Here is a 17,669-nt window from a genome sequence, read left to right as displayed (position 1 = left end):
AGGATAGTGAGGTGACGACTTAACCCTGTAAGGATCCAGAGGTAAAAGCCCCTTAGTAGAAGCATCTACTTATGCTGAGTTGTTTGTTCTGACAGTGTCATGATTAAAACCAGAAGGAAACATTCCAGGGGAGAATTGAATAATTAGGAGATTAAGATGGTTCTACCTTGTAAGTCAATCATATAAGATAATTACACAGCAATTAGTGAGCCAGTGGATAGTAAAAGGGATAATTAGAAAAGCCTCACTTAAAAAAAAATAATAAAAAACAAAATTAGCTCTGCTTTCTACACCACACATGGAATAGAAGGTCTGCTGTACCACCTGGTCAGTGGCCTGGCTTAAGCATCCACCACTCCCTCTTCAAAACGGCACCATGAGAAATCATCTCATTGGGGATCACAAGAAAGAATGTCTTGTTAATGCCTCAGTCCCCAAATCTCTAACTGTTATGACAAAAACCAAGATCTGTACTAGAAAGAATCAAGCAGGAAGAGGGAGATGCTGGGATGCAGAGAGCAGAGATGATCTGATGGGAGACAGAGTGACAGCTTCACGGGGCCCTGGGGAAGCATCTACACAGTCAGCTCTGGTCAGTACTTCAGGTGAATGGACGCAGGACAAGAGAATAATTGGCTGAGGCTGACAAATATACACTGTCCCAGGGGGGCTCAGGGGTGGCCCTCCAGACTCCCGGCGGCCGTGGTACTCACTTTCCATCCAGGCTGTATTGGCCGGATCTGCAACCCACCGGGCGAGGGCACTGTCCTCCTTATGGACTGGACCTTCACTTAAGGAAAACACACCAGAACATCAGGATGTTGACAATCCCTCTAGTGATTAAAAAGTCACTGTGCATGCAAATTGGGCACTTTCCCAGGTAGCATTACGGGATATGCCAGGTTCAAGAGTTCCTCCACAACCATGTATAAATAAGTGCTTTTGAACGCCTACCACACACACACCACATGTCTAGCACAGCATCCAGTGCAACAGGACATGAAGAAATGCAGTCCCTGTCCCAAGAGGCCTGACTCGTCCTCCTGTTTCTCAGATCTTGCAGAGGGTCCACTATGTGCCCCAAACGATGCTGGGTTGTACGGACACACCCAAGTGAGACTTGGGCCTCTCAGCTCCAGCAACAGGGCAGACTTCAGTACAGCACTTTCAATAATGGATAGAAAAACCAGGCAGGAGATCAATAAGGAAACAGAGGATGTAAACAGCACTACCGACCAACTGGACCCACCAGACCTCTACAGAACACACCCCCCAGGCTTAAGAGCTACAATTATAAAACTCTCAGAAGTAAACGACGAAAAAGCTTCAGGACATTGGTTTTGCCAATGATTTATTGGACAGGACAACAAAAACACAGGCAATAATATGAAAAAATAGATAAACTGGGCTTCAACAAAATTAAAAACTTTTGTGCCCCAAAGGACACTACCAAGAGAATGAAAAGACAACCCACAGAAAGGAAGAAAATTCATGAATCACTTATCTGATAGGGGGTTAATATTGAGACTATATAAAAAAATACCTACAACCCAACAACAAACCTAATTCAAAAATGGGCAAAAGGACTTGAATAACATTTCTCCAAAGAAGACATGCAAATGGCCAATAAGCACAGAAAAGATGCTCAACGTCATTAGTCATCAAGGAAACACAAATCAAAACCACCACGAGGTACCACTTCACACTCACCAGGATGGCGATGATTTTAAAAAGCAGGAAATACGTTTAGTAAGCTTAGAAAAATTGGAGCCCTCACACACAGCTGGTGGGAATGTAAAATGGTGCAAGCTGTGATGGAAAAAAGTTTGGCTGTTCCTCAGAAAGTTAAACATAGGATTACTGTGTGATCCAGCAATTCCACTCCTAGGTATGTACCCAAAGGAATTGAGAGCAGGGACCTGAATAGATACCTGTACGCAAACGTTCACAGCAGCGTTATTTACAGTAGCCAAAAGGTGGAAATGACCAAGTGTGCATCAGTAGATGGGAAGATAAACAAAATGTGGTATATACACACAATGGAATATTACTGAGCCTTAAACAGGAAGGAAATTCCAACACACACTGCAATACGGATGAACCTGGAAAACATGGTACCGAGTGAAATGAACCAGACACAAAAGGACAAATACTGTACAATTCCAATTGTATGAGTTACCTAGAGTAGGCAAATTCATGGAGACGGAATGCAGAATAAAGGTTACAGGAGCTGGGAAGAGGGGGGATTGTGGGTAGGGTTTCTGTTCGAGATGATGAAAGAGTTTCAAAAGTAGATAGTGGTGATGGTTGCACAACAATGTAAATGTATTTAATGCCACCAGATTTTAAACTTTAAAATGGTTAAAATGGCAAATTTTATAGTATATATTTTTGCCACAATTTAAAAATGAATAATGCAATATACCAAAAACCACAGAATGGTCCACTTTAAATAAGTGAAATGTACTATGGTATGGGAATTATATCTCGATAGAGCCGTTTAAAAACAAAAAAATAAACACACCTACCATGCACCAAGCATGTTCCCATGCTAGGTGGTAGGTGCTCTAAGACTTGGTAAAACCTGGTCTTTGTCTTTGAAGAATTCAATCTAGTAGCAGAAAGGGACACAGAAATAACAGTGAGAGCACAAAGCCATCAATTAGAATGCAGGTGTGTGCACACAGCTCTGGAAGCGCAGAGGAGGACAGTTTCATGAAACGAGACATTTAAGCTGGGTTTTGAAGGGTGAGTAGGAGTTTGCCTAGGGGAGGGGATTTTCCTGGGAATTTCGAGCAGATGCAACAGCATTTGTGAAGGCAAGTGGCATGAAAGAAAGGCTTAGAATCAAGTCAGTTTCAAGAATTTTAGATGAAAGCTGGGTTAGACAAAGTTAAAGATCCTTTCTCCCCCTCAGGATTCTGAGAATCTTTACAAGGTTAAGTACTCTGAACGTCTCTGGCAGGGAGACGGGAGTGGCGCGTCATCCAGCTCTCTGTGGCTGTGGACCCGCAGTTTTCTCTTTTTCTGCAAAGCATAATGTTAACGTCTTAAAGAGTCCTAGTGTTCAGGAAGACCCGATCTGGGGTCCCTGGGCGAGAGGGCAGAAAGACCACGGGGCGGGGGAGGGGCCTGGGCAGTGAGAGCCTTGGAATCACTGCGCACGACATTTCGGGAAAAGGTCTGGGACTCAGAACATCCGTGGAAAATTAGTAAAGATACCTGTTGGTTGGATCCTCAGAACTCAAGGAATTCAACTGGCTGTCTTCTGTTCCTTCCTGTGTCTCTGCCAGGAAAGAGAAAAAGTTCACATTGTTTTATGCCCGAAAGAAATGTTGAGGAAGTTGTTTTTTATCCTCAAAATGGTTTCGTATTTTCCTTTCTTATCAATGAGAGGTTTACCTTATTGTGAAGATGATCAACTGATAGATTTAAGATTTTCAGTTTTTAGATCAAACGTATTCAAAATAGGATTATGATGAAGAGTGACACCCAAAGGTCTTATGAAACTACCTGAAATAAAATGGTGCCCAAAGAAACCAAGCTAGAGAAACACCATAATTCTCTCCTGTTTCTTAAGTTTTCATGGGAATTTGCAATTGTGATTTACTTGAAAATGTGTCTACATGACAAGCTCAAAAGATTCCCAAGGAAGAAGTACTGACGTTGGTGGTACCTGACAACCAAACTCCCTGTTTCCCTCAATTGTCTTAACTGGGAAGGAAAGAACCCTCTTACTGAAGTTTCACACAAATATGTCCTGATCATGCTTCTGTGACACCAGTGTCCTCGGGGCTACTCCTGCCCAGCAGGACGTCCACACCTGGGACAGTCCTCACGGTGCGTCCCAGCACAGAACACGGAAGCAGAGCAGGTGAGAGAAGGGAAAACTCAGCCGAGGTGCCTTTACTGGGCTCATAGGTTCAGGGCCCTGATAAAGGACCCCAGAGAGCCCCCAGCCCTTCCTCCAAGGGAGGACACAGAGAGAAGACGGTCTATGAACCAGGAAGGGACCTCACCAGACACCGCACCTGCCGGCGCCTTGACCTTGCACGTCCAGCCTCCAGGCTGTTGTCCAGAACCGACTACCCTTCTCCAGAGGAGGGATGGTTTGTGTCTTCAGCTGCCCTCCTGACCTGGACGTGCGGAGGGTGGGAGGGGAGGAGGGAGTGGCAACTGCCCACGGGCTTCGGCCGGGACAACGGTGAGCCGCACACTCGGGCCCCGGCTGCTCCCACAAAGCACCGCCGTCTGCACAGCTTATGGACAACAGCCTGGAGGCTGGACGAGCAAGGTCAAGGCGCCGGCAGGTGCAGTGTCTGGTGAGGTCCCTTCCTGGTTCATAGACCATCCCTCTGTGTCCTCACTTGGAGGAAGGGCTGGGGGCTCTCCGGGGTCCTTTATCAGGGCCCTGAACCTATGCATGGGGGTCCATCCTCATGACCTCATCACTCCTGACACCGTCACCTTGGGTGTTTGTTAGGTTTCAACATGTGACTTTCGGGGAGACACACACTCTCCCTTTAAACCTAAAAACTCAAGCCCTGCATAAGCAGCTGATGCTGAAGCAACGCAGCCAAGGGTCATCTGTGCAGATGACGGAGGCGGATGCTTAAACCACGTCCTCGAAGCTACACACCTGCTCCTTCCCGCTAAGTGGAGGTGAAAGCCGTGACTCACTGAACCAAAACCCCGGTCACGGAGCTGGGCCCCCTCAGCACCGCGGCCCCCGACAGCCGGTATCACAGGTGCCGGGACAGGCTCCCTGCACCTGCCCGGCTTCCCGAGGAACCTCCTGATTCTCCCGACTCCTGCCCCTCTCCCGGGTCCTCAGTGTACCTGCTACACACGCACGCACACGCACGCCCCAGGTGTGCAGTCTGCCCTGAGACGGAGCGTGCCTTCTGCCTTCCCCCACAACGCCCCCCACCCCGCCCCGTGAGGTGAGGCACAGGTGCAGCAGCACTACCTGCGGGGCCTGCGGGGGTGAGGACAGGGCTGGAGTAGGCGGGCAGCAGCAGGGGCAGGCCGGAGGGCACGGCGTAGCCGCAGGGCACAGGCACCGAGTACCCGCTGGGCACGTGCAGGCCCCCGCCCTCCCCCTCGGCCTCCGGGTCCGGAGGCGGCGGCTGGTCCTCATGGAGGGGTGTGATGTCGATGACGGAGTAGGGGTTGACTCTCGTCGGGCCCCCGGGTCTCAGTGGTTCCGCCAGGGCGTCTGTGTCGGCTCCCGTCCCATTTTCGTGTCCTGAGGGTGAGAGGAGACCGTGGCAGACACCCGGCCGTCAGGGGCACGGCCGACACGCCCTGCTGGGCTGGGGGCCCCCAGGTGACCCCCAGGCGACCCCCAGGCCTGGAAGCACTGTCCTTTGGGGCATCGGTGGGGTCAGCACAACCTTGGGGGCGGGGCACGCAGCCTGGCTGAGCCCAGGGAGTCTCCTCCAATGAGGCGAATGGGTGACAAGCTGCCAGAAGTGGGGGGGTCACTAACCACGTGGACAGGTGGTGACGGTCCCAACCAGACCATCGGTGAGTGAATGAAAGTCACCAACTCCACCCCCAAATTTTAAAATATCAATTAAACCCCTACATTTCATCTCAAATGGCATTATTTTGAAAAAATGTTTTATGCAACACAGTGACAAACTGGTGAGGCCATTTTTATTAGAAAATAACAATACCTGTTTCCTCCAAAATATAAATAGAAAGGTAGGTAGACAAGACTGAAAATCATGGAAAATAGAAAACAAATAAGAGAATCTCAGCCAAACTTGAGTCATTTCAGCTCACATCGTATCACAGAAACATCACACATCTCGGGCTCCCAGACCCCACCTTCCCCAGGACGTTCCAACCCGCAGGTGGGCCGGCTGGTCGCTGGGTAGCCCGAAGACGCACCTGATCCGGCCGCGGTGTTGGTGGCGGGGACAGTGGTGTTGGCGGCGGGGCTGTCTGCTCCTGTGTCCCCGGCCTCGGTGGCGCCCGGAGCCCGTCTGTCTGCTTCTGGAGCCTCATCTACGCCGTCGAGATCCAGCTGTTCCCCCTCCTCTTCCTCGTTGTTGTTAGTGTCGTACTTGGCTTCATTCTCTGAAGTTTAAGGTAACGTAAACCACAGTGTTAGCATTTGTTACCGGGAAAACGGCTTCCACGCTCCTAAACACACAGCAGCCAAAGTCAGCCAGCGATGAGCACCCAGATGGGCACCCGGAGGTGCTGGCGGCGCCAGGACACGCCCTCCCCCCATCCTCCACCGGGCTGGCCCACCGCCTTTCTTTTGTGTGTGTGTGTGTGTGTGTGGTACGCGGGCCTCTCACTGCTGTGGCCTCTCCCGTTGCGGAGCACAGGCTCCGGACGCGCAGGCTCAGCGGCCATGGCTCACGGGCCCAGCCGCTCCGCAACATGTGGGATCTTCCCGGACCGGGGCACGAACCCGCGTCCCCTGCATCGGCAGGCGGACTCTCAACCACTGCGCCACCAGGGAAGCCCTGGCCCACTGTCCTTCTACTGGGAAGAGTTTCGTGCCATCAGGCTTTGGGGCAGCGATCTGGGTTTCCTCTCAAAAGGAACCACAACTCAGTCTGGAAAGAAAAAAGCAGGAGAGACAGAAAGGAAGAGAAAAAGCACTTCCCACATTTTACACCCTGGACTTAGAACCCCATTAGTAAAAATCAACTTGGAATAACATTAAATAAACCACCAGGCGAGGAGCAACGTGTAATTCAGCAGTTCCTACGCGATCAGTATAATGATTTCACCCCTTCTGTTCATCCCAGCGGGCGGCGTACCATCCTCACGGTTAAAATCCACAGCTGTGGGCTACCCGTGTCACCTTGGTCATGAGAATTCTTTCCAACACTGCTCTCTTTGAGGGAAAGTGAGAGGGGATGCAAGAATTTGCTGATATAAGGACTTTTACATGACAAACAATAAGATCCCTCATGCAGACTTTTAAAAGAAAAAAAAAAGTCAGTTGAATTTAAAGGATCAGAACATTGTACCTGCCATAATCTCAAATCACTAGGGGGTGACCTTCTTTAAAAATCTTTTTCAGGAAAAAAAAATGCATACGCTGGAATTAAGATGTGAAATGGCATTAAAATCCTCTGTGTCTACCTGAGTTTTCTGTACATTATGTATATAAATACTAAATAAATTACACTTACGAATAATTTGTTCTAAAAAGAAATGGGTGAAGGTGGTCACGGGAGAGCCTGTGTCTCGGGTCTCATGGCTCGTGTTTCATTCCGTCCCCTCCAGATATTTTAGAACCTATTTAGTGCGAGATACTGTAAAGCTTTTTTCTAACAATCTTCATAAATTCACTTGTAGGTGTATTTTATCTAATTCTCGAAGTCCGGCAGTTGTGCGATACAATCTCAAACAAGACGTTTGACAAGAGGAAACCCCAGCGTGTAGTTCGGAGTCCGAGCTCTCAAGAATCTCAACCCTGCCCGGCGTGATTTGTTGTTACTAAGTCAAAACATAAGCTATTTTTTCCCCATCACTTTTGTCAGGGTATTTGACTGGTATTATTTCCCTGTCACATGCCTTTGGCAAACATGAATTTAAGGAAATGATGACAAGTGTATTTAGAAAATGTTCTGGAAAATTTTATTTTTCTGTTGAAGAGATGTTTTGCTCTAATATGTGTTCACCGGTTTATTTCAGTGAATAAACTGAGTACCTAATGATTTAGCAAAAAAAGAAGGAAAGAAAAAGGCAGGCAGCTGCAGGGAAAGCGGTGGGGAGGGGAAATCCGTCAGTCCCAGCCCAGCCCGGCAGCTCGCAACTCCTGGCAGAAGTTAGGACCAAAGGCCACACACAGTCCACACAACTGACCAGGAGCCCCGGGCATCAGGATGGACTGGCTGGGGTCCCTGGCACTCCCAGCGGGAGAGCGCTGGCCGCAGGGGTCACCCCTCCTCTGTGAGCAGACAACCCTCCAGGACAGCTGAAAACCCAAGAACACCTTTTAAAGATGCACCACAAATTAACACATTAAGGGAAAAAAAATAAAAGAGTATTTGTAAATTCAGAGATCCGGAGCTAGGCATATCGTTCCTGGGGCTTGTAAGACCATAGCTGATTATAATATGCAAGCTTAACCCGAGATATGTTTCTCTTTATTTCAAATGAAGGGTATTTGTTTCTTAACTCCTTTTACTGTTATGAAGGCGAGCTTTAAGAAGCACCAGGCTGCGAACAGCCCCACCAACAAGGGGCTATTCACAGCCGTCCTCTGCTGTCCCTAGGCTCTGCGTGTCACAGCTGGGAGCAGGTCCCAGAGCAGCAGGGTCGCGGAACAATGCCGCCCCCGTCACCCGCTGGCACACCACCCGCTGTCCTTCACTTCTACCCGAGCTTGTCACTGTCACTGGGCACCTGGTGAGGACTGTCCCGAAACAGCAGGAACATGGTGACATTGCTGACTTCCTTTCCCCACCACGACTCACTTTTTTTTTGTTTTGCTATTAATTATAGAAAAGCTTTAGCTGGTAGTGACTTTACCATCATCAAAGTGTTGAGTTCTGCATCCTGAGACATCCTGGACCATCTTGTAATACAGTGTTTACATCCCGGAGCATCTTCTAACTTGACTCTCCGAGGGCCTCCAGGCGCCCCGCCTCTAAGAGCTTTGCGGATGTTACCTCCTGAGGGCGGGGCTGCTCCAGCTCTGTTATCCCAAAGGAGAAGGAAACTGAGGCCTGGAGAGATGCACACATGCCCCTGGTCATCCGCTTGCACACCTCAGGGACCACGCTCAAACCCGAGCAGCCATGTGCAAAGCCCTCGAAGCCGCAGGTTTCTCCGCCGCACCCCACTTCCTCCCAAATCCTGCTTTACCCGGACGATTTGACTTGTCGTCAAGGAAGCTTCTGGAAAAGGCACAGGTGCCTGAGGACAGGTAACGATGGACATGGATAGAGTTACCTCACCTGAACACGTATGACACTGTGCACAGGGTACTACGCAGCCACTGAGAATGACAGCTGTGAAAGCTATGTGGTGACATGGAAAATACTTGTAAAGTTTCAAGTATGACACAAAAATGTATACTCAACAATCTTAAAAATGTAAATTCAATGGCTGCAATTATGCAGAAAAGAAATATGAGGGAAAAGACAGAACGGATGAAAACACAAGTGTCCCAGTGATGCTGGGGAGAACGGACCTGGGTGATTTCCAGCCCCTTTGTCATGTTCAAGGGAATTTTTTAAAAAAGATTTAATTTTATTTATTTTTGGCTGCATTGGGTCTTTGTTGCTGTGTACGGACTTTCTCTAGTTGCGGCGAGCGGGGGCTACTCTTTGCTGCTGTGCTCGGGCTTCTCCACGCGGTGGCTTGTCTTGTTGTGGAGCACAGGCTCTAGGCATGCGGGCTTCAGTAGCTGCGGCACGCAGGTTCAGTAGTTGTGGCTCACGGGCTCTAGAGCGCAGGCTCAGTAGTTGTGGCACACGGGCTTAGTTGTTCCACGGCATGTGGGATTTTCCTGGACCAGGGCTCCAACTCGTGTCCCCTGTATTGGCAGGTGGATTCTTATCTACTGCACCACTGGAGAAGTCCCTCAAGGGAATTTTTAAGAGGACAGTTTCATTTTCACAATGGGGGAAATTATACCTAAAGCATCACTGAATCATCAAAAACGACGCCAGGCTGTTATCCCCATTGCTAATCGTCACAAGTGTTAACTACCCAGAAAATCTTGTATCAGAGTATAATCATGTTTAAGGCATGGTACTAACATGTTTAAATCGTGGTCTTAGCCCTGGGCTGTCAGCCAGGAAACAGCCATTGGTCCGGGGAGATGATGGAGCTGGTCCTCTCCCAGCATCCTCAACACCCCACGTCGGCGGGACCTCCCCAGGCTCCCCAGAGGAAACCTCCCAGGCGGCCCATGTAGAAGGTGGTCCACGTAGAAGGTCCCACCTCCTCCCAGCTGCGAGTCATCTCCCAGCTAAGAGGGGCCCTGCCTGGGGACAGGGTCGGGGGGAGTCACCCGTGAACAGCCTGGCAGGACCGGCTGCGCCCCAGGAGCGACAGGCCTCGCCGGTGAGACTCGATCGCGACCGTGAAGACAGCAGGCAAGCAGGGCCCGGGAGCACCTGGTGCTGGAGCAGCAAGAGGTAGGGTGGGAAGTGGCCCACCGCGGGGAGAGGACGGGGGGTGCTCGTGGGAAAGGCGGTGAACTCTGCTCAGCCCTTAGCGCCCCTCCAGCCCCCCGAGGGACTCTTCGCTTTCTGCGCCTGTCCTCTTCCATCTTTATTGAGGTATGAATGACAAATAAAAACTGTGTATTTATGGTGCAGACTGGATGATTTGATCCACCTGTACTCTGTGAAATAATCACCGCAATCAGCTAGTTAGCCTCCAACCCACACAGGTACCGTCTTCTCTCTTCTCTGCTTTTCCCGCAGGCAGAACATGTAAGCTGCCCTCTCAGCAGACAGGCCTAAGCATCTCATCCCTGCGGCTGGACCTCGGACGCGGCCTCCTGCCAGCTGAGTCCCCGCACAGGCCTGGCTGCCACCTCGTGGTGCCCGGGCGTCTGGCCGTGTGCCCTGGGCCGAGGCCTGTCCCAGGCTTGCAGGCCCGCCTGCCAGGACACAGTGCTGCTGGGCCAGGCCCTCTCCTCCCGGGACCAAGTGCAGAGGTGCCTCTGGGGGTGAAGGTGGACGGGCGTTTCTGCAGAACTTGGGGCATGACTGGGAGGCTGAGTCCCTGGGGGGTGGGCACCGGCCGACACCGGGCGTTTGCCGAGAGCAGGGCAGGCAGGCGTGGCCTCCTCTGCGGAAAGCAGACCCTGTGTCCTGGAAGGACGATGCACCTGGCACCAGGTTTGAGCAGCGCGCACATCACCTACAGTCCTAAAAACCAGGTGCAGGTGCTTCTGGGCCTGCCTTTTGTATTCTGATGCCCCCAACAGCCGATGCCCCCTGAGCACCTCGGAGCCCAGCAGCTCCCTATCCTGCATGGGTGCTGAGGGTGCTGGTGCCCCTTAGAAACAGCGAAATGGCACAGAAGACAGCGATGGCTGGTTTCAGTGAAAGGCCAGGAAGGAAGGAGCGGGAGGGCAGTCAGAGGGTAGGAGGGAGCCCACTGTCCGGGCCACGCTCGGGAGCGTGCGGCCAGCACCAGGAGACGGCCCAGTGCACAGGGGGCCGTGGGGACCCCAGGCCTGTCCCCAAGAGGCCACGCTGCCCGGCATCGTCTGGGCATCACCTCCTTGACGGGGATGAAAAGTGGTGAGCGGTGTTGGTCTGTCTCACTTTCAGTTCCAACAATCAAAGTCGGGTCTAGCCTGGAAGACCCCAAAGGCCAGCCACTCACACTCAGATCAAACTGCGGCCCAGAAACAGGCCCCAGAACCCCTGGCAGACCTGGAGGGAGCCGAAAAGGAGGCTGCCTTAAGCTCCGCTGGCAGGTGCCCAGTGGCCGCAGAGTTTGGCCTAAATCTCGTCTCTGAAATGGGCCGTCACACCCCTTACCACCTCCAGGGGGTTCTGATGGGTCGGGTGAAAGTAAACACAGGAGACCCACTGCAGGGACGGGTGGCGGGGCTCGGCCAGGACCCCCAGGCCTCTGCCCCAAGGGTCTGGGTAGACCCTCCTCCTCCCCAGGAGCTCCTAGCCCAGGCCCCACCCCAGAGGCCACGGGTTAGTGATGCCCAGAGCATGGAGCCTGGGAAACAGCCCCAACTCACCTGCCCCGCCACCGGCCTCCAACCTGTTACCTTCCCGGGCAGGAGCCAGCGGGCCTGGCTGGTCCATGCTGCCGCGTCCACCTCGCTCCTGGGCTCGGAGGATCTGGGACCTGCGAGGATGAAACACGCTGTCAGGGCCGGGGGGAGGGTGGCCCTGGACGCCTCTGGGCACCCCGCCGACAGCCTGAGAGAAGGAAAACGCAGATTCTATCCATAGCGGCAGCGAAGGTCTAAGGACGTGAGGACCGCAAACCGCCTCGAAATAACACTCAGGGCCAAGCCAAATGGAGACTGCCGGTGTCTTGACGTCACCTTGAATTGCAGCCAGGGGTTGATTTTTGCAGCTGGATTCAATGGCTGGACCCCTCCCGGCCCAGGACGCCTTGATTCTCTGCTTAATTTCACACATGTTCTAAGGGGAGAAATGGACACGAAAGTCCAATGGTTTTTCTTCCTCCTTCAACTAAATCTTTAACAGTTTTGAGTGAAGGATTAATTTCTGAGGATGAAGGAGGAGGCTGACCGTTTCCTCAAGCCCTTTCGAGCCAGCGGGTCAGTAAACCCTTGGGTCCGGGCCGGATGCCTGCATCCTGCTTTGTTTTCTTTCTCTTTTCTGCTCTTCCTGTTTCCTCGCAGGCTGGTCTAAGAATGAGTGTGAACCACCAGGCCGTGAGAAGGCTGGTCCCGCACCCCTCCGCATCCTGTGAACCAAGGTCCCTGTTTATGGGTGTTGACACCACCAACACCTGCCTGGATTCTTCCAGAACGGTCGCAGGAAAGCAAACCTCACTCGGGAAGCCACACTTTGCAGAAGCACCTTCTTGGTTCTCGGGGTCCCAGATGAGGCCCAGGGAAGCCCCTCGGTGACACCCTAGCCCCACGGACGACACATGACACTCAGTGACGCCAACTGAGGCAGTTCACCCTCTTGGAGAGAAACTGCAGTGCGGTTTCCAAACCATTTACGACAGACACGTTCAGACCACAAGGGTCAGGGAACTCGAGTCCCGGAGAACCTGGAACAGTAAGCGGACGACCAAACCTTTCTCCACGGGGAGACATGCCGCCTCCTGAGAGCGAATGTGAAACGACTGCTTCCGTTTCAGTCAACAAACCCTCCACCAACACCTGCCACATCCTGGTCTGCGAAGTCACAACAAGGGGACACGCATGCACACGTGCACGGCCACATGACCGAGGTGTGTGTGTACACACACACATGCTCACACACGTGCACACACGTGCAGAGGTGAGTGCACACACATGTGCACACACATGCACAGAGGTGAGTGCATGTGTGTGCACATGCGCGCACGCGCGTACACACACACACACGGAGGCCCAGGGGGCTGCAGGGAAGGAACAGGAGGGAGGACGGGAGGATTCAGGGCCTCAGAAGCACAGAACCGGGGCGATGTCCGCCGCCGTGTCCTCTCCCAAGAAGTAAATCAAAATACCCGAGTGCGTATGTAACATCCCGTTGGATTCACATCGGCTTCATGTGGCGCCAGGCCAGCAGTGACATGACACAGACACACGGACCGCGCCCACGGTGCTGAGCCTTAGGTGACGCCTGAGAAGGAAGCAGGTGGGGCCGCTGGGCGGCCCTGGACCCGGTGGTGCCAGGACCCCACAGGCACTGCTGGGCAGGACAGACATGGGTCCGCTGGAGGAAGACAGTGCAATCCCCGCCCTGGGAGGAAGCGAGGAGGAAGAAACTGGTCGGGGCTCCGGGGCGATGGGGGCTCCCATGTTACTTTACATCCTCACCACCGATTGAGGACGGAGGTTCTGCCTCGCTCCCCCAGCATGAACCAGCCAAATCCAGAGCAGTCCGAGGACCCGCCAGGTCGGTGAGAACAGGGCCCAAGCTGCCAGGGAGCTGGGCGTCAGAGCAGACCACCCCCATGCACCCCTCTGTGTGACCCCAGCACCGTCCCTCGCAGACACTGCTGGCACGTTGCCCGGGCTCGTCCAGAACAAGTGGGATGCACAGGCATGCGGGACCTGACGGCCACATGGCTTTCCGTGTCCTACAGATTCGGGTTTCTCAATCACGTCATTTACTCACCTTAAACCATGCTGGACAAATCTCATTACTGCTACTTGTTTCTACTGAAAATGCACAAAACAGAGTCAAATTGACTTCTCGTTTCCCACTGCTAACGTGTGGGACAAAACAAAGAAAGACTATGCCTGTGCTTTTTCTTACTCTGATGCCTGATCCTATTAAACCACCACCGCTCACCCTCAGAGCGCTCCCAGGATGCCAAGATGGACCTCGCAGCCATCCTAGTCATCCTACCCGAGGGTGAGAAGCTGAGAGAGCACGGCTCTCGTCTCCAGAGGCAGACCTGGGACTGGAACCCAGGCCCCTGGTGCCTCGGTCTGTGTGTGTGACTGCGTGTGAATTTCAGTCAGAGCACGACACTCAGGGACTGTTTTCTTCCAAAATCAGCATCCATGGGAAACTGCCTTCCTGGAAGCTCACACACACGCACATACACAGGATCTGCCTCTGGATTTGGGGGGCCTGGGTGTCCGTGATCTGAATTCCACTGCATGCAGGCATCACCCAGCACTGAAGTTTCAGCCCCTGGACGTCCCAGCAGCCCTAGGAAGCCTGCTCCCCGAAACTGGGCACCTGCCGTCTCCCGGTTGCCCTCCAGGTGTTTTTAGGGACGGGATGAAGCCCGATCGGCCCACGACCGACCTTGGGACGGAGGTCAAGTCTCGCTTTCACAGGGCTCCTCCCCGGCAGACGAGCAGCAGGAAATAATGCCAACCTGGGCTGCAGGGCCGTGGGGATTATCACTGTCATTTTCCAATTTAAGCATCCTAAGGAGAGATTTCATTGTGCACTCAGGTTGTGGTTTCCAACAAACAGATGACACATGCGGTAGAAGCCACAGCCCGGAGAGACGGGCACAGAGGTGGTCCCTGCCGTGCGGCTGTGACTCTGCCGCAGAGCCTGGGCGGCGACGCAAGGGCCCCAGTCACTTGATTTTTTTAATTTCATGGAAATAGCCTGAGCCTTTGCTCCAGTGAGGTTTCCAGCATCTTGGCCGTCTCTGCAGAGCTGCAGGGAGAGCACCGTGGACGCGTGGACGCTCTGAGGGGCGGGACCCGCCGCCCCTCCCAGCAAGTATTCCCTGAGCAGGGGGCTGGGATCCTGGACTCAGGAGCCAGTCCGGGGAGACCCTGCTCGGGTCTGACCCTCCAGCTGGACAAGCTCGGTGTCCTCGCTGTGAACCGAGGTGACAGGGACATCTCTGCCGGCGGCCATGGGACTGGGAGCAGACAGTGTACTGAGGTTGGTTCCCCAACTCCCACCCCGGCCCCCGTGCTGTCCAGACACAAAAAGTTGGGGGACAGACTGCAGGCTGAGCCTGCCCCTGACCCACTCAGCTGGGACCCGTCGAGTCCACGCACCAGGGACTGCGCCACGGTAGGTCAGGGGCACCCGGCGTCCCGCACGAGGGCTGGCTGTCCACTTGGAGCGCAGCGGGAGCCAGTGCACCTCAAGCCCGGGGACAGAGCCTGGGGTCAGAGACCGGCGATGCAGGGGACGCAGGAATCCTCACGGCTCACGGCCGCTGGCGCTGGGTCCACCGTTGCCTAAAACCACGAGCTTCCCAGCGACCTCACGTCAGGAAGGTTCTGTCTCCACATGGAGATGCAGGAAGGAAAAACGAAAAGCTCACAGGACCTACGGTATGAGTCCTGTTGGAAAGGCTCCATCTAGGTTTAACCAAACACCAGGGCAAACCAAGCACACCAACCCTTTGCACTGAACACTGTCATAGATTTTTAAGTAGACATAATGCTCACAGAAACAAGAAGGAAGGAAGGGAGTGGGGAGAGAAGGAGGGGAAAGAAAGAAAAGCACAGCTTCTCCCTAAGCCGAGCACAGAACTTAGCCGTCAGGGGCGTCTATTTTGTGCTCATCGAATCTGGACCGCAAAGGGCACAGCAGTGCACAGCACACGTGGGGCCTCGCTGGGGGTGTGTCCTGGTCCCGCGTTTCTCTGCTCACGTCAGACTGAGGCCACTTCCATGGGGCCTCTTCCCCTCCCCTCAGAAAGGAAAAAAGTGAGTAGAAGTGATTTATTCCGTGTGGCAATGGCCATTACACAGCATCCAACCCACAGATGTTCACCTGCTCACCATCTTTTCCAAATGGTCCCCTGTCCAGCGGATCAGCCCCTCAGAACTCCTGGCGGGGTGCTCCCCTGGACGGAGACTGGGAATCGTGTCCGCCCCGCCCCAGGCAGCGCACGCCCTGCCGTCCACACCCACACTGCCTCGGCCCTGCTGCCCTGCCCGCAAATCTTTACGAACCAGCTCCCTCCTGCACACTCCTGACCCGAACTCTCACCCTGCGAACAGCTCCCGGGTCACCTATGCATGTGTGTGTGTGTGGTTTGTGTGTGTGTGTGTCTCTGTCTCCCTGTGTCTCTCTCTCTGTATCTCTGTGTGTCTCTGTCTCTCCATGTCCTCTCTCTGTGTCTCTGTCTCTCCGTGTCCCTGTCTCTCTATCTCTGTGTCTCTGTCTCTGTATCTCTGTGTGTGTCTCTGTCTTTCTCTGTATCTGTGTGTGTGTCTCTCTGTGTGTGTGTCTCTCTGTGTCTCTGTCTCTGTATCTCTGTGTGTCTCTGTGTCTCTCTCTCTGTCTCTCTCTGTGTCTCTGTCTCTGTATCTCTGTGTGTGTGTCTCTCTGTATCTCTGTGTGTGTCTCTCTGTGTCTCTCTGTCTCTCTCTGTGTCTCTCTCTCTCTGTATCTCTGTGTGTGTCTACCTGTGTCTCTCTCTCTGTCTCTCTCTGTGTGTCCACCCCCTGGGGAGTCCACGTGGCTTGGGAGGGGGATACAGCCCTGGAGCCTCCCCAGACACTGTCCCTGCAAACACCACAGGCCGCGACACATGGGCCCAAAAGAATGAACACGTGGAAGCTTGGCTGATGCCCAGGCCATAATCTGCACTTTTATGGGGTGAAAACATGCATTTAATTATTTATTAGGGCCTCCTAATAAGGAACAAAACGCATAACTGTGCCTGACACGGGGTCTGCTTTCAGAAGAACACTTGTGGGGGACAGGGGTGGACAAGGGGGAGGGGGAGGGGGAGGCGGGGCGATGCTCCTGCCCCCACTCTCCCTTACCTTCTCTGCCCCTCACTCTTCCATCCCTTGAACACCTGGACAACAGGCCTGGCCTGGCCCAGACCAGACTGGCCTGGCCTGGACCGGACTGGCCTGGACCAGACTGGCCTGGCCTGGACTGGCCTGGACCAGACTGACCTGGACCGGACTGGCCTGGACCGGACTGACCTGGCCTGGACCAGACTGGCCTGGACTGGACTGGCCTGCACTGCTGCTGTTCTGTGCCAGGTCCCTCCAGAATCCAGCAGGCCCTGCCCCCAGCCGCAGGTCCACATCAGCCGGGATGCATGCGCCCCGAGCCAGACTCAAGCATCAGGAAGACAGCTACCCCGCTGCCCCCCGAGGACCAAGGCACCCAGAGACTCACAGCACAAACGCTTCACGCCCCACGGACTCCTGAAGCCTGCCCGCATCCAAGGCCCCCAACACGGGTGTCCATGGCCACACAATCCAGCCTGAGAGCCTTCTCTCAAAACCTCAAAACCACCTAGACAAAAGCACAGTCGCTTCATTTCAAAACTTACCAAGGACGAAGTTAATTCTGCCTTTAATTGGCAGTGTCTTTGAGAAATTTTTTCATCAAAGGGGCTGTTATATTCATAAAACAAAGCAGAACAAAGTTACTCTTGCGAGGGGGTCATCACCGGACTGGCCTCTGTGTCTCCGTGTGTGACATTCTGTGCCCTCTCAGTCAGCTGGTGGGCATCTCTTCCTCCGATTAATTCTTGGGCTGCAGCCTGTCCTCTGTCTTGTCCAGGCCTCCCTGTCACATCCCCCGCCACACATGCTCCTCCAAGGACAGGCACAG

The 17,669-nt window shown here is 53.5% G+C and overlaps 1 protein-coding gene across 2 annotated transcripts in view; it reads right to left on the bottom strand.

Annotated features, from left to right (window-relative positions):
- Positions 1–17,669, bottom strand: part of ARHGEF10 (Rho guanine nucleotide exchange factor 10) — an 88,305-nt gene that overhangs the window by 61,518 nt on the left and 9,118 nt on the right. For both annotated transcript variants that reach the window (XM_081221006.1, XM_081221007.1), the window contains exons 2-6: positions 11,702–11,811; positions 5,899–6,087; positions 4,970–5,248; positions 3,223–3,286; positions 714–790 (exon numbers count right to left, since the gene is read on the bottom strand). In XM_081221006.1, coding sequence (XP_081077132.1) covers positions 714–790; positions 3,223–3,286; positions 4,970–5,248; positions 5,899–6,087; positions 11,702–11,768 — 676 coding nt within the window. In that variant the 5' untranslated portion in view covers positions 11,769–11,811. The remainder of the gene's footprint in view (positions 1–713; positions 791–3,222; positions 3,287–4,969; positions 5,249–5,898; positions 6,088–11,701; positions 11,812–17,669) is intronic.

This window comes from Mesoplodon bidens, assembly GCF_964165515.1.
Source record: "Mesoplodon bidens genome assembly, chromosome: 20".
NCBI classification, from domain to species: Eukaryota; Metazoa; Chordata; class Mammalia; order Artiodactyla; family Ziphiidae; genus Mesoplodon; species Mesoplodon bidens.
This window is presented reverse-complemented; position numbering and strand designations above follow the sequence as displayed.